At 41.1% G+C, this 16472-nt stretch overlaps 1 protein-coding gene across 1 annotated transcript in view; it reads right to left on the bottom strand.

Annotated features, from left to right (window-relative positions):
• USP31 (ubiquitin specific peptidase 31) overlaps positions 1-16472 on the bottom strand; it is an 86227-nt gene that overhangs the window by 68991 nt on the left and 764 nt on the right. Inside the window, exon 2 of the mRNA XM_006148317.2 lies at positions 16268-16466. Within this exon, the coding sequence (XP_006148379.1) occupies positions 16268-16466 (199 nt within the window). The remainder of the gene's footprint in view (positions 1-16267; positions 16467-16472) is intronic.

Genomic DNA, 16472 nt, shown 5'->3' with positions numbered 1-16472 from the left:
CAGGAGAAAAGGGAAAAAAAAAAAAAAAAAAAAAAAACAAGGAAAAAAAAGAAACTGAATTCAGCCCAATCCATTAGGGTGCATGTGACTATCCTACCCTAACACCCTAGACTCTGCTTAAATCTGCCCAATGACAAGAAAATATTGTTATGTGAAGGGGCTCATTCTATCTTCATTCAACTTACTCACAAAATCCTGTATATTGAGGTCTTTTCTAATTTCTCCCTTTCTCTCTCAAGTTTAAAGCCCAAGAGTAATCACAGTCCTCAAGTGAGAGCAGACCCAAGTACACAACTAAGGTGGCCCATCAGTAGCACCTCTTGGTTATAACAGGCTGGTCTGCAAAGCTGTCGTTGGTCGTGACCTTCTCAGTTCAAATTAACCAACACATTGTGCACCTCGTACAAACCAGGCACAGAAATTCAATGCTGAACAAGACATAATCACTACTCGCCAGGGAGTGCAGGAGATAGAAAACAATGAGTTTAGGAAACAGAATCTTCTTTCTTGCTGCTTAGAGTGAGTTTCTGTATGCTTTTAAACAGTTCATACAACATGGGGATTATCGAATCCTTGGGAGAATGTATGAATAAATCCAACCAACTCTGTTATCCTTTGGGGAAACAAGCAGTTTTTTAATAGCTCAGTTTCTTCCTGAGCTACCAGTCGATTCAGGGTTTCTAATTGTAACATTACTATTAGCTTGCATTTTGTTGAAAGTTACTGATTTTTTTTTTCTTGTGTGTAAAATACAAAAGTTATTGATTTTTGTCAGTGACAGGCAGGCACTCAGTAATTCCAAATGAATATAGGAATTTAACATTAAAATTCACAGAGAATTGTTTTGTTTTTTGAACCTTCACAAAGTGATTCTAAACTTTGGAGAACTTTCAAAGAATAGTAAAAGAATGTTGTACTAATAAAAGAATTCATGGTACAGAAGACAAAATTCAGAAATAAGCCATAAAACTCTAAATAGAGAAAGCATTTGTCAACAAGTAGGGTGTACTAAGGCTGGGGTAACAATGGTAACATCAGTTAACACTCACTGAGCACTGATGGTGTGCCAGGCCCTCTGCCAAGCTGTTCTCTCACTTGTTTTCAAAACAGCTTTATGGGGTAGATATACTCTTATCTCTATTTTACAGCTGAGGAAATTAAGCTCAAAGTGTTAAGTGTCCAAGGTCCCAAGGCTAGTATGTGGTGCAGCAAGATCTGAATGCAGGCAGTCTGGCTCTCTAGTCCAAGATCTTAACCACTCACTCTCCAAAACAAGATGGGAAACAGCAAACCTTAAGATGAGTCCCCACTTTACACAAGTACCAAAGCAAAATCCAAAGTACTAAAGAGATAAGTACTGTAGAACATACTAGGAAAAAAAATATGCAAAAAAAGAAAAGGTATCATATATGCAAGAATAACTTCTTCAGCTATACATATAAAAGCAGTAAGAGAAAAGGATAGGTTCAAAAAATAGAACGTAAAACCTTCTATAATACACAGAAGTACCAAACTAAAATTAAGAAGCAAGAGACTGAGGGAAATATCTGCATAAAATATATTCAAGGCATAACAAGGTCAATTACCTTACACACATACTGTAAAAAGGACTATTATAGTTATCATTCATGGGTTAAAAAAATGAAACTGGACTCTTACCTTACATTATCTAAAAAATTAATTCCAAATGGATCAAAAACTTAAACATAAGAGCTAATACTATAAACCTTAGGAAAAAAACGTAGAGGAAAAACTTGATGATGATGGATTTGAAAAATGGTTTCTTAGATATGACACCAAAAGCACAGGCAAGAAAAGAAAAAAAAATGGATAAATTAGATGTCATTCTGTACTTAAAAAAAATAAAACTACTATAAAGAGAGTAAAATGACAACCCACAGAATGAAAGAAAATACTTGCAAATCATATATCTGGTAAGAGATGAACATTCAAAATATATAAAGAAGTCTTACTACTCAACCTAACAAATGGCAAAACTCAATTCAAAAATGGGCACAGGGCTTAAACAGTCATTTCCCCAAAGAAAATACACAGATGACCAATAAGCACTTTGAAAGATGCCCAACATCATCGTCATGAGGAAAATATAAATCAAAACTAAAGTGAGATACCACTTCACAGCCATTAAGCTAGCTATTGTCAGAAATGCTGGAAATAGTAAGTATTGCTGAGGATGCAAAGAAACTGGGACCTTCATGCACTGGTGATAGTATATATAATGGTGCAGTTACTGGAAGACAGTATGACAGTTCCTCAAGAAGATAAACATCGGAGGCCATTCAGTGGCAGAGTGGTAAAACAGGACACTCTACAAGGCTGATCCACATGGGAAAGTTCGAGGTTTGCTTCTGAAGACTTGCCTGCATACACTGACTATGTGTTCTCATGATCCAGGACTGGCTGACGCTGGGAGTAGATCGCAGCATCAAGACCTTGTTAGGGAGACGGTAACCTCCTGCCCCCCCAGATCTAGCCAGGAGCCAGGACAAGCCAATCAGCAGTCATCTATATTGAGTTCTGAGCGGTCCTATTCAGGGAATAGGACCATCGAAGACCCTCTGCTCAGACTTCACCCTCGTGCCCTCCAGATCTAGCCCAGGAGCCAGGTTAGAGCACCATACTTATTCTGTCTCTCTCCATTTCTCTCTAATTTTATTTTATTTTATTTTATTTTTTAAACTTCTTAGCTCTTTCTCGCTCTTTTGTCCTGCTAACTTCTACCTTTCCCCCTGCCCCGAAAAGACAAGCCAATCAGCAGCTATCTATATTTGAGTTCTGAACGGCTCAAGCACACCATGCTCTTTTTCTTTTTTTTTTTTTTTTTTTTAAAAAACCTTGTTTTTTCTCTTCTTTGGTTTCTTTTATTCCTTTCCTTTTCTTTTTACCTTTCTCACTTTTCTGTTCAGCCTCCACACACGGATTTTCTAGACAGGTCTAGGTGCTCAGTAGACAAATATCTGAATACTTTAGGGTCAGATTAATCCTCAATTTTCACTGAATCAGCTGTGCAAAGGGGAGAAAATTGGTACTGTTTAGAAATTGCAGGTCACCTCCTCCTACATTCCTCTGAATGCTCAGATTTAACTCCAAAAACTAGGAGAAAGTGTATAACCCATCAGATAACCAGAAACCACCACAAAGGCACAAGAACTACGAGAAATCAGGACCAGCAGATGGCATAATGGCTACATCACTAGATTCCCATATAGCTGACCATGGTTCGAGTCCCGGACCAGGTGGCTTAAACACACCGAGTGCGTGTGCGTGTGTGCCCAAGATCCTGAGAGGAAAACGGAGAAGGGATTGTGGCATGGCCATATCCCCTGGTGGGTGATTTCTTGCTTTCTGTCTCTCTGTCTTTCTGGCGAGCACACGCACTCTATACTCAAAAAAAAAGTATAAAAAACCAAGAAAATATCTCTCTCTCCTCTAAAGAAAAAGAATAACTCCTCTTCCTCCACAGAGAATACAAGGGAACTCATAGAAATATCAGATAAAGAATTTTAAATATTCATAGTGACAAAGCTAACAGAGATACAAGAGAATAGAGACAACGATCTCCAGAAGATGAGACATCAAGAAACACCAAGTTCCAGGAGATGAGGAAGTTCTTGAACAATCTGAAAGAGGAAGTACACATCATAAAAAAGAATCAAACAAAATTGTTAGAGATGAAGGCTACAATAAAGGAAATCAAAACTTCCCTTGAAAATATCAAAGGCAGATTAGATCATATAGAAGACTGAATCTCAGATGTAGAAGATAGAACCTTTGTACTAGAAAAAGTCACCAAGTCTGAGAAAATAACCAAAAAAAAAAGAGAATAACATATGAGTAATACTAGATACCATTAAACACCCAAGTGTCCGGATCATCAGTATCCCAGAAGGTGAAGAAACTAATAAGGACATTGCTAAGCTATTCCATGAAATCCTGGAAGAAAACTTTCCAAACCTAAAGAGGCACTCAAATATCCAGACCCAAGAATACAAAGGACCCCACATAGAATCAACCCAAGAAGATCTTCCCCCAGGCACATCATAGCCAGATTGACCAAAACCACAGACAGCAACAAGATACTAAATCTGGCAAGAGAGAAACATCAAGGTACTTTCAAAGGATATCCCATAAGGTTAATGTCGGACCTCTCACTGGAAACAATGCGTGCAAGGAAAGAATGGGAAAATATATTCAAAGTGTTAAGTGAAAAACAATTTCAACTAAGAAGATAATCCTTCATATGGGAAAAAAAGACAAAAATATTCTCATATAAACAAAACCTAAAAGAATTCACCAACACCAGACCAGTTCTCCAAGAAATGCTGAAGGGAGCGCTATACCAGGAAAACTAAAGTTGGACACACAAAAATAAGACTGCAAAAAAACCACCAAGAGAATAGCCAGCATAATGGTAGGGACAGATCCAGAGATAAATGTTAACTTCCAGAGTTTAAATGGAAAGATCAGACCACAGTAACACTGCAAACTCAACAGCAAAGTGATTAATTACATGAGTCTGAACTAGTGAAATAGAGTTTTTTGACTTTAGACTAAAACATTACTAATTTTCTTCGATGCTTTGATTTCCATATTTAAGGATTTTTGTCTTCTCTTGAACTGTTGATAGGTTTATCTAACTACTATCGGAAGTGAATCCTAACCTTTTTCCTGGCTTTAAGTTTTAAGCAAATTTAACATTTTTTGATTTTGATCTATTACAACTAATACTTTTTCTTTAAATAAAAAAAATGCATTAAAAAATACCTATTAATACTTATTTAATGACTGCAATAAGCTATAAAGTCCCAGCAAGGTGCCACTTTATAGTATGTTCATTTTACTCACTGAGGTTTACTCCTAAAGTCAGACAAGCGTTCATAAATACGTATATTATCAGTTGTGGTTGCTATTGAAAGTTTTTAAATTAATTAAGATCTTTAGTGAGTCAATAAAATGTGAAAAAAAAAGGCATGGAAAACAACTGGACATACCAGAGATAGTGTGAGAGGAGGCAAATTGGCAGAGGGTGAGAGGTTGGGAATCAAGGATTAAAAAAGAGCAAAATACATAAGAAATAAGAAATAGAATATTATTTGTTGATAACATGTATGGGAATATCCTTGATTGAACCGATATACAACGTATTCTGGATGGAAAATCTCGTTTTGTATACCGTATTGATGTACATCGAATAACTGTAAATTAATCAATTAAAAAAAAAAGACCTTGATGGGGTGCTATCTCTCACTTATAGAAGAAATAAACTTTTTTAAAAAGTTAAATATATAATTACCATATGACCCAAAAGAATTAAAAACAAGGACTCAAAGAGATAACTGTACACTAATGTTCATAGTATCATTATTCACAATAGTCAAAAAGTGCAAATAAACCAAATGTCCATCAGTGGATGAATGGATAAACAAAATGTGGCACATACATACAATGGAGTATCACAGCCATAAAAAGGAATGAAATTCTGATACATGCTACAACAGGGGTGAACCTTAAAAACATAATGCTAAGTGAAATAAGCCATACACAAAAGGATTTTGCATACTGTATTATATAGTCCCATTTTTATGAGGTACAATAGGCAAATTCATAAATTAGAATAAAAGTTACTAGAAAGTATGGTGACAGCTGTACAACTCTGCGAATGTACTTAATGCCACTGTATCACACATTTAAAAATTGTTAAAATAAACTTCACCTTATGTATATTTTACAATAAAATTTTTAATTACTAGTAGATAAAAGAACAAGAAAAATGGATATAACAAATTTAACTTACAAAACTCATTCTACAAATAGTTACTGAACATCCAACATGCATCATTCACTGATCTGGGTGACATTAACAATCAAACTAGCAACACTATATTGTAATTTCTTGTTTTTGAAAAGTATTATGACTAAATAAAGACATCAAAAAAGATGTCCATAAGCTTTTGATGCTCTGAGGACATGTCTGGAAATTGATCCTATAGAAATATGACAAAGCGAAAAGCTACACACAATGGAATCAGATAATAGCACAACAGGAAAATGCAACACATAGCGAGGTGATCCCACAAAGGAAGTTCCCAGCTAAAGTCCGTAGACTTCCCTGAGCAACCACACACACACTTGCCCATGACCTGGGGCTGGCTGAATGCAGCGTCAAGACCCTATTGGGTGCTATCTGTCATCTGTTGCCTGTCTGTCTCTGTCTTGCTCTCTCTCGGAAGAAATAAGTAAACTTAAAAAAAAAAAAAGTTATATACGAGATTCACGGTTATTATGATTAAAAAAAATAGGGAGGAAAATGCCTGATAAAAGAGGATTGAATAACTAAATTATCACTTAGCGATGTGATAATACTATACAAACCATTAAATAGTAAACAGTATTATTGATACAATTTAGAAACATAGAAAAATGTTTTATAAATTGCAGGGGAAAAAATCATAATCCCAAATGGTCTAACCAGGATGACAGCAACTATGAAGAATATGTGTACAAGAGCACAAAAGTGCAAGTTGATGGCATTTTAGGGCAATGTGCTCAGTAAAGAGCATGTTATTATCACACTGCCCTGATATTAAACTCTGACTCTTAAATGTGTAAAGAACCAAACTAGGTCAAATCAAAATAATTGATATAGTCATCATTTATGTTGCTAGTTGCAAAGACTTTTTTTAAAAAAACTCAGAATTGGGATTTTATAACAAAAATCTCTAGCCAATTGCAGCCAGACAATGGCAAGGCAGTAAAAAGTAATGCTCTGCCTGGCTGATCCATGGAGGAAAGTTCCAGGTTTGCAGCCAGGGACGTCCCTGAGTACCCTAGGGCTGGCTGAAACTGGGGGTGGATCATGGCATCAGGACTCTGCTCGAAGTGCTATAGCTCTCTATCTCTCTGTCTTTCTCACTTACGGAAGAAATGAACTTAAGGGGAATAAAAAGAAAACAAAAAACAAGCCAAACTCTATCCTAAACTACCAAATGTTTTCCCCATGAATTACTATGGGATCTCAAAAATAACATGTCCTGGTATCACCTAAATAATGTCATGATGTCCTCAAAAATGTCTCTTGCATTCACCTAGGTATTCCTCCTCCTCTCCCTCACTTCAAACCTGTGATTGTCCTCTCCTGGTACTTACTTTCTTCTCCACCTGACTCATTTTTTGCTCACGAGACCCATTTTTCTAAAACATCGTTTTCATCAAATCGGTCTCTGCACAACTCAAGTCACTTCAACTGAATCACCACTGATTGCTGCCTGAACACTGTTGTGACAAACTTCCAAAGCCACCTATTAATTCACCCCCTTCCCTTCCTCCAGCCATCTACATTTATTTTGCCTTCTTGCCAAATCTGTGGTTCTCAAGCAGGGGCAATTTTGCCCAGCAGGAGACATCTGGCAACATCTAGAGACATTTTCGATTGTTATGACTGGACTAGAGTGAGGGGAGTACTATTGCATCGAGTCGGTTAAGGCCAGGGGTTCAGCTAAACATTCCACATTGCCAGGTCAGCCCCCTCCACCAACAACAAAGGATGATCCCACCCAAAATGGCAACTGTGCCAAGATTGAGACTGTGGACTTCAAATCAAGGCTCTCTGTCCCTAGACCATGCCATCTCTATGTCTTTGCTCAGATCTTCCCAGCCACCTGGAATGTCACCTCTCTTCCTTTTAACTACCTATGCCTCATTTTTCTTCCAATCCCATTTTAAGTCTATATCCCATGGCTTTTTTTTTTTTTTTTGGAGAGATTTTCACTGTAGGGCGCGTGCGCTCGCCAGACAGACAGAGAGAGACATAGAGACAGAAAGCGAGAAATCACCCCCCAGGGGGGATGGTCACGCCGCAATCCCTTCTCCTCCATTCTCCTCTCGGGATCTTGGGCACGCATGCACATGCGCCCGGCGTGAGTTTTAAGCCACCGGGTCCGGGACACGAACCGCGGTCGACTACGTGGGAGTCCAGCGACATAGCCACTACGCTAACTGCTCGTTCCCTATATCCCATGGCTTTTAAACACCATCTTTAGGCTGATGACTTCCAAATGTTTATCTCCAGCTGGTATCAATCTTCTGAACTCCAGACTCCCTCATCTAGCTGTCTATCAGAATCTCCTGAGTACTATTTAACACGTCGGAACCTGCTTGACACACACCCCAAATGCTTCTCCTCAAATAAATACCAGCAATCATCCAAGTGCTCAGGAAAAACAGCTAGGAGTTACTCTTGTCGCTCCCTGTGCCTCAGTGCCTTCCCCTAAAACGTTCTGTCAAGAGTCTACCTCCAGGAACCAGCAGTTAGCTTAATGGCTATGTTGCTGGACTCCCACGTAGTCAACCGCGGTTCGCATCCTGGACCCGGTGGCTTAAAACTCACACCGGGTGCGTGTGCATGCGTGCCCAAGATCCCAAGAGGAGAATGGAGGAGAAGGGATTGCGGTGTGACCATCCCCCCTGGGGGGTGATTTCTCGCTTTCTGTCTCTATGTCTCTCTCTGTCTGTCTGGCGAGCGTACGTGCCCTATAGCAAAAACCTCTCCAAAAAAAAAAAAAAGAGTCTACCTCCAGACATATCTCCAATCATCTCCTAACACTTTTATCTGGTCTACCACAAAAGCCTCCCAATCAGTCTCCTAGCTTCCATCCACTATTCAGCACCCAAAATGACTATTTCACATTTTACTGAGATTGTAGGAAAACTCAGTTTACTACCTGCCACAGCTCCTCACTGCTCTTGGGTGGAATAAAATCTAGGAACCAGCAGATGGTGTAATGGTTACGTCGCTGGACTCCCATATAGGCAACCACAGTTTGAGTCCTGGACCCGGCAATTTCAAACTCATGCCAGGCATGTGTGCAGGTGTGCCCAAAATCTTGAGAGAAGAATGAAGAAGAGACCATGGCATGACCATCCCCCTGGAGGGTGATTTCTCACTTTCTGTCTCTTTGTCTCTGTGGCAAGTGCACACATCCTATAGCAAAAATCTCTCAAAAAAAAGAAAGAAAAAAGAAAAAAAGAGGGGCCAACAAGTGGCACAGTGGTAAAGGCATTGGACACACCCACATGGCTGACCACGAGGTTTGATTCCTGGGCCTGGTGGCTAGATTTCTCGCTTTCCCTGTCTTTCTCTTTGTGTCTCTCTCTGGTCAAATTAAAATAAATAAATGAATAAATAAAAGTTAAATAGATCATTCTTTAAAAAGAAGAAAATCTAAACCCCTTATCTAGGCCTCCAAGGTCCTGTATGAGCTGGCTTCTGTCCACCTGGCCCCTGTTTCCCTTTCCAGCCTCATCTATGCCACTCTCCTTTTGGCACTCCTAGTTGCAAACAAGCCTGTTCAGACTTTTAAATGCACCCCAGCTCTTTCTAACCACAGGGCCTTTTGATTACATTTTATTCTCTGCCTAGTCACACACTATTCTCTCTTATATACCTCATCTTTTCCTTCTTAGCTCTTATTTTTAACTTCATATTTACCAGTGTTTATTAGTTAATATGTGTCTCCTCTGAGACCATAAAAGTACCATGAAGTAAGAGGTCATGCGCCCTTTTAACAGTATTTGGCCATTACCATACCACTTTGTTTACCACCACACAGCCAGCAACTAGCACAGGGTATGGCATGAATTCAAATGTGTTGAAGCATAATTGCGGACAATGAATGAAAGGACAAATTAATGGGTCATCTATAATACTTACACAAAGATCTTACCTTTCTCTGAGCACCCACTAAACTCTTCTAGTCAGTGGGGTTTAAAATAGCTTGCCTCTAAGCAGGGAAGTTCTCTAAGGGAAGAGCTTGCTCTATCATGCTTGTACCCAATCCTCTATTCCCAACTCACCTAAACTAGCCTCATTACACGCAATACTCACATGGAGAGTGTGTTTTAAGTCAGAAACATGGAATTCTGTAATTGTCCTGGTTATTTTCATTCCCGAACTGAAAGAAATGTTCATTCCTGGAAAAGTTCTTAGAATCCTTGAGTTCCCCGTAACCAAACCTGATAAGTTACATATATCAACTCAAAAGTCAGTGGAGATCCATACTTGCTCATACAGGCATTGAAACGGTATGGAGCTGCTTAGTTTGGTTTTGTTTGAATGAAGACTTCCAAAAGTACCTAAGCCTGAGGAACAATGGCATATATGAAGTTAGCTGTGGATAATCTTATTTTCTCATCGACTCAGCACCAGTCTCAGAGGGGGAAAAAAATGCTACACGTTTCAGCATGTCCACCTGCCTGTTTGTGTTCTATGTTTGGACCTGTCATTTCAGTGGCTGTACAGGTAAGGCCACCCTAGGCCTTAAAGACTCAGTGTGCACATCAGCACTGCAGAACTCAGGCTCTGCTCCCTTAACCTCCAGCCAGTAGCTGAGCTGTGGCTCCCTTGTTCATGCAGGCTGGGGCTACTCACAACACAACCACGTCTCCTTCCAAGTCTAAAACTTCACAATTCTATCATTTCCTTTTTCCTTCAGAAATTCAGAGCTCTATTAAAACTCAAGGGACACCATTTAACAGACAGGAGAACTAACCAAAGGGATGTACTTTCTACCTTATGCCCTGCTGCAAATCTAAATGTGACCTACTTAATTGCATATTTTTTCCTGTATTTCAAATGAATTCAAGGGATACCCTGAAGTCAGGGTACTTCTGCATACCAATATTTTACAGTGAGGAACACTGAGAGCAGCATTATAAAATACCAAGGTACTAAAGAGCTTCATACCAACCAGGAAAATTTACATCACAGGTCTACAGAATAACTTCCGTGCTCCCCAGCATGAGCCCCTGAAAAAGCAGGGTGAGAAGGGAATCAAATGTGAACCCCTGAATGCAAGGTTGCTCGCCATTATTCATCTCTCTATATTCATTCCTTTCATCACATGAGAGCTCTCACTTATGAGTAAGTGGCACCAGGTAATCAACATTGAAGGGAAAAAAATAGGGGAGAGAAAATTAGTTTTATTCATCAATTACTTTTTGTTTTACTGCAAATTTGGAAGAGTTTGTGCTCACAGCTCTTTTATCAGGAGATGACTCTGTACTAACTGTGCTTTGGGAGCATGGTTTGAAAACTGCTGCTATAAAACTTCTCTCTCTTGCTTGACAAATGATCATCCATCTTTGTACTTGTTGCAAAAGAGCACTGAGTACTAAAAATCAGAAAGCACTTACAAGAACCTGGAACACTCGTGGTCCTTCTAAACTTAAAGCAACAAGCTTATTTTCCCTTATAACAGCATACTGAGTATTCAGGTCTCAAAATTATTTATTTACTGTTTGACAAAGAAAGTGATACAAATGTCCTGCCAGTGAAGTTCAATTTTTTTTGCCAGAGAGAGACAGGAGAGAAGCAAAGTGATAAATCATCCCCCGGGGAGATGGCCATGCCACAATCCCTTCTCCTCCATTCTCTACTTGAGATTTTGGGTGCACCCGCATATGCACCCAGTATGATTTCCAAGACACCAAGTCCAGGACTCAAACCATGGTCAGCCATGTGGGAGTCCAGTGCCTTAATCACTAAGCCACCTGCTGGCCCTGTGTAGTTCAGGTTTTACCCTAGTGCTGCTGCAAACACATATGCACAAAGAATAGAAAAAGTTCACATGGCAATCTTTCTAAAAGCAGGGGAAATAAGAAAACTTGTGCTGAGAAGACTCAAAACATTCCTTCAACCTAAAGTATTTCGATCTCAGAGCTGTCCTGCACATTGAATGCCCGTTAGCAGCATCCCTGGAATATATCCACGAGGTGTTAGTAGCACACCCCACCCCAACTGTGACAACCAAGCATGTCCCTAGATATCTACAAATGTACCAAGAGAAAGGAGGAGGCTGGGGTGTGGGGGAGGCAAAAGGACTCTGGTTGGAAACCACTGCTCTAAGAGGAGAAAAGTATCTGTGCAATAAGAAAAGGTGGTGGCAGAATATTTAAGGCATGTCAAGGTCGGGCAGTCAACTCATTTCATTCTGGGGAATGAAAACTCAACTTTCACAACCATCTAGACTCTCCAAAACCAAAACACCCTTTAGCAGGATGCGAAAGCTCAAATCAATGTGTTTATCTGAAACCAAGAATTCTAACTGGAAAAACTTACAAAGAAAAGCATTAGTGGGAATTAGCAGTTAGCGTAATGGCTATGTCGCTGGACTCCCACGTAGTCGACCGCGGTTCGCGTCTCGGACCTGGTGGCTTAAAACTCACGCCGGGCGCGTGTGCATGCGTACCCAAGATCCCGAGAGGAGAATGGAGAAGAAGGGATTGCGGTGTGACCATCCCCCCTGGGGGGTGATTTCTCGCTTTCTGTCTCTATGTCTCTCTCTGTCTGGCGAGTGCACATGCCCTATAGGGAAACCCTCTCCCCCCACAAAAAAAAAAAGGATAAAAAAAAAAAAAGAAAAGCATTAGTAATTAAAGAAAGTTTCAAGACTATGAAAGCACACTCAAAAGACATAGTTAAGTGCTTGTCTAGACCTCAAGGCAAACTATCTCAAGGTGGCAAATTGGTTTTAGCTCTAATACCAAATGGAATCAACCACCGGTGGCTGCCTGGAGCCCAACACTAAACAGAAGTCTAGGGTGAATGTGTGCTATGTGAATGTAAAGAGTATCCGAATCAAACAATGATGTCTGCCACAAACAGGCAAGGGGGCATGGTGATGGGTATGCCTCAAGTCCATCTTCCTGGTGTTCAATTTTCTTTCTGCTCAAAAATAATGCCCATCAAATGTGCCTGACTAAAACATTTTCCTTTAAAAAGAAAAAGGCTCTGCAATGCCACCAGGCTTACCTAATTGGAGAAAGAAAAGGAGAAAAAAATCTAATCATATCACTTTCCTGCCTAAAACCCAGCTCTGGATTCTCAACTTGCAGAGGATAAAGTCCACACCAGCACAGCCCACAAAGCCCTCAGGATCCATTTGCAACACACATCTCCCAGGCTTCCCGCACCCCCACAGCTCTCTATGGCATAACCAGCCACTGCACGTCTGTTTCCCCAAAGCCACATGCCCTTTCATTTCATTCCACTGCTTCTTGACTTGGCAAATTCTTATTTGTCCTTCAGAACATGGCTCAAAAATCACCTTTTCTCGGAACCAGCAGTTAGCGTAATGGCCATGTCGCTGGACTCCCACGTAGTCGACCGTGGTTCGCGTCCCGGACCTGGTGGCTTATTCAAACCAATGACCAACAGCATCAGCATCATCTGGAAGCTTGTTAGAAATGCAGACTCTCAGGGCCCCAGCACTTACGGAATCAGAATTTGCTTTCAAATAAGACTCTCAAGTGAATGAACTGTGTGTATATTAAAGCATGAGAAGTCCTGGCATAGGTACCAGCTCTCACTGGATGCAACTTTTCATAGGCAGGCAGAGTGTCTTCTCTAAATGAAAGACCCTAGCACCTCACAGGTAAGACACTTTGGTGGGTTGCCTAATTGGTAAACCTCTCCTTCACTCATCTCTACTAAAGAGGAAAACCTAGCCAGTAGCTGACATGGTTATAGTCAATGAGACAGCAGCAGAAGCCTGCTGGGGGTGGCTTCTGGAGGAACTTCATTTCCCTAATGACTTCCTGCCTTCCTGGGTAGAATGCAGGGTGCTGCAGCTGCCATCATCAGGCAACCATGAGGTGACAAACATGAGAAAAGCCGATAGCCAAGGACAATGGAGTGGAAAAAGAAATGGCCTAGATTCTTGCTGGGCCCATCAAGCCACCTTTCCCAGTTAGAATCACCTATCTCTAGACTTACTGTGTGAGTTTATTCGACATTTGTATTGCTTAAGGTATTATCATTAGAGATTTTTCTTTCTCATTCTAAATACATTCCTAACTGATTGAGTGAACTATCAAAAAATGGAAGGTGAATGAATGAATACAGAGTGGAATCTAGTAAGACTCAGAAAATGTCATGTTTTTTTAAAAGCAGGGCATCTAAGAATGTGTTCAACTTTGCCAAAGCACGTCTGTAAATCAGTCTCTGCACTTCTAGAATTATTGACCCAGTTCTGTTCTCAGCTTAAAGGATAAAACGTGAATACATCACAAAAAAAAAAAAGAGAGAGAGAGAGAGAGAGAAATGTTCACATACCAAGATGTTATAGAAATTGACTTTCTGCTTTTGGAAAAGAATAGAAAACCAAACTTAAACACTGGGCTCTGACCTTGAAAAGTATGCAATAACTTATAAGTGGGTGGCCACTCATAAGCAACTAAAAGCAGGAACACACACACACACACGACAGTAACCACTTGGTTACCATTCTCCTATTTGTTCTTGAGATCTCTCACAAGGATCTCTAACTTCCGGTCCCTATCCCAGTCAAGTAATCTCCACTGAAATTTCCAAGATCTAAGTGTAACCATTCCCTCTTTTTGAGAAAAATATGGGTGAACAACAAAATATTAATATATATACATATATATATTTAAAAACTATTAGAAAGGGAGAGATATACATTGGCAGTATTAATCCTGAGCAAGAAAACAGGACCTTAAGTGAACATAGACCCCTCATCTAGATTACCTTCTTATATTTTAATCAGATTATTTACTTTTGCTTACATGTATTTTAGAAAGAAACTTTACAGCACCAGTGAAAAACCAGTAAATGATACAGCAGAAGATAAATGAAAAAACAAACCCAATAAGAAACATAATCGTATTAAATTCTAGTCGCTGCTGCCTGCCAAAGCTTCAAATCTTGAAGCCTGTTGTCCTTGTTTAAAAAAGGGAGGGGAGAGATGAGCAAGAGATGTTAGAAACAAGAGAACATCAAACTGAGACTGTCTTCTGGCATCATTAGGACAGTAAGAAAATGAAAAAGGAGTTAACTTTCTCACTGTGTGATTTTGTTCTATGTAATACCATATTCATGTCCAACCTAAAAGTATCCCTTATACAACCTCAAATTATCTCCCCCTCTGCTTAGAAAAAGCACCCAATTCCTTAGCACAGCCTAAACGGCCCTACTCCATCTTGCCCTCTCATTACACTTGCAGCTACACCAGCAGAGACCAAAAGCCACCCCGGGGCCTATTACCCCCATTTAAAGCAGCCTATCAGCACATCAATCACATCACCTCCTTTTTGCCTTCCTCAAACCACTATCAGATATGGGGCCAGCAGTTAGCATGATGGCTATGTCCCTGGACTCCCACGTAGTCGACCTTGGTTTGCATCCCGGACCCGGTGGCTTAAAAATCACTCACGCCGGGCGCATGTGCATGCGTGCCCAAGATCCCAAGAGGAGAATGGAGGAGAAGGGATTGCAGCGTGGCCATCCCCCCTGGGGGGTGATTTCTCGCTTTCTATCTCTCTGTCTCTGGCGAGCGCACGCGCCCTATAGCAAAAACCTCTTCAAAAAAAAGTGTTTAATAATAAAAATAATAAAGGCAAACATACATGGTACTAGAGAACTGATGCTTTCTACATGTTAGGCTACCCTAGAAGTACAGATAGGTAAGTCAAAATCAGGTAATTTCATAGTGCTCAATCCACTATATCAACTTGTATCGCTGCTCACAACCACATTATCAGGTAGGTATAAAATGAAAAACTGGGGACCAGCAGATGGCGCAGCGGTAGCATCGTTGGCCTCCCACATGATCTACCACAGTTCCAGTCCCGGGAGTCCCTGACCAGTGGCTTAAAGATCATGCTGGCACATATGGGAGGTGAAAAGAGAAGGGATTGTGCTATGGCTCTACCCCCTGTAGGTTGATTTCTCACTTTCCCTCTCTGTCTGTCTCTCTAACCCCCCCACCTCGCCCCCACGCCCCCTACCGTGAGTGCACGCACCCTAAACGCCAAAACCTTCAAAATCAAGAGGTGTTGGGTATTGAGTAACTTGCCCCAGGTTAGCTAAGTGGGGCAGAACCAGGATTTGAACCCAGCAGCTAGCAACACTCCCATCCCCCAAGAATGCAAGTTCCATGAAGGCAGACAACCTTGTTCACTTCAATCTCCCTCCCAATGTCTAACACTGGGCTTGGCACGTGCGTAGTAAGCTCTCAATAAATACTTATCGAATGAATGAATGAATGAAGGCACGAACCTTCCTTACAATCAGTGTACTTTGCCCCTGACTCTGGACCCAGATCTCTTTGAGAAACCAATGCAAGAGTCCGCCAGGACGGGAACAAGGGGAAGGAGACTTGGGCAGGCGAGCGCCCCGGAAACTCAGGGTGCAGGCCCCCTCCTCGGGAGCGGCGCTGCGCCGGCTCACCTTGAAGTCGCGGCTGTGCTGCGGGGTGTACTCCAGGGTCCAGAGGGCCCGCACCAGGTGCGCCAGCTGCTCGGTGACCTCGCCCTGGCCCTGCGCGCCGCGGCCCGCAGGCTGCTCGGGGTCAGGCGAGGGCTCCGGCCGCCCCGCCCGGTACTGGCCCAGCGCCAGGTACTCGGCGAAGAGCTCGGTGTTTTCTCCCCTGGGG

The sequence above is a fragment of the Tupaia chinensis genome, unplaced genomic scaffold, assembly GCF_000334495.1.
Source record: "Tupaia chinensis unplaced genomic scaffold, TupChi_1.0 Scaffold000231_2, whole genome shotgun sequence".
In the NCBI taxonomy this organism is placed as follows: Eukaryota; Metazoa; Chordata; class Mammalia; order Scandentia; family Tupaiidae; genus Tupaia; species Tupaia belangeri.
This window is presented reverse-complemented; position numbering and strand designations above follow the sequence as displayed.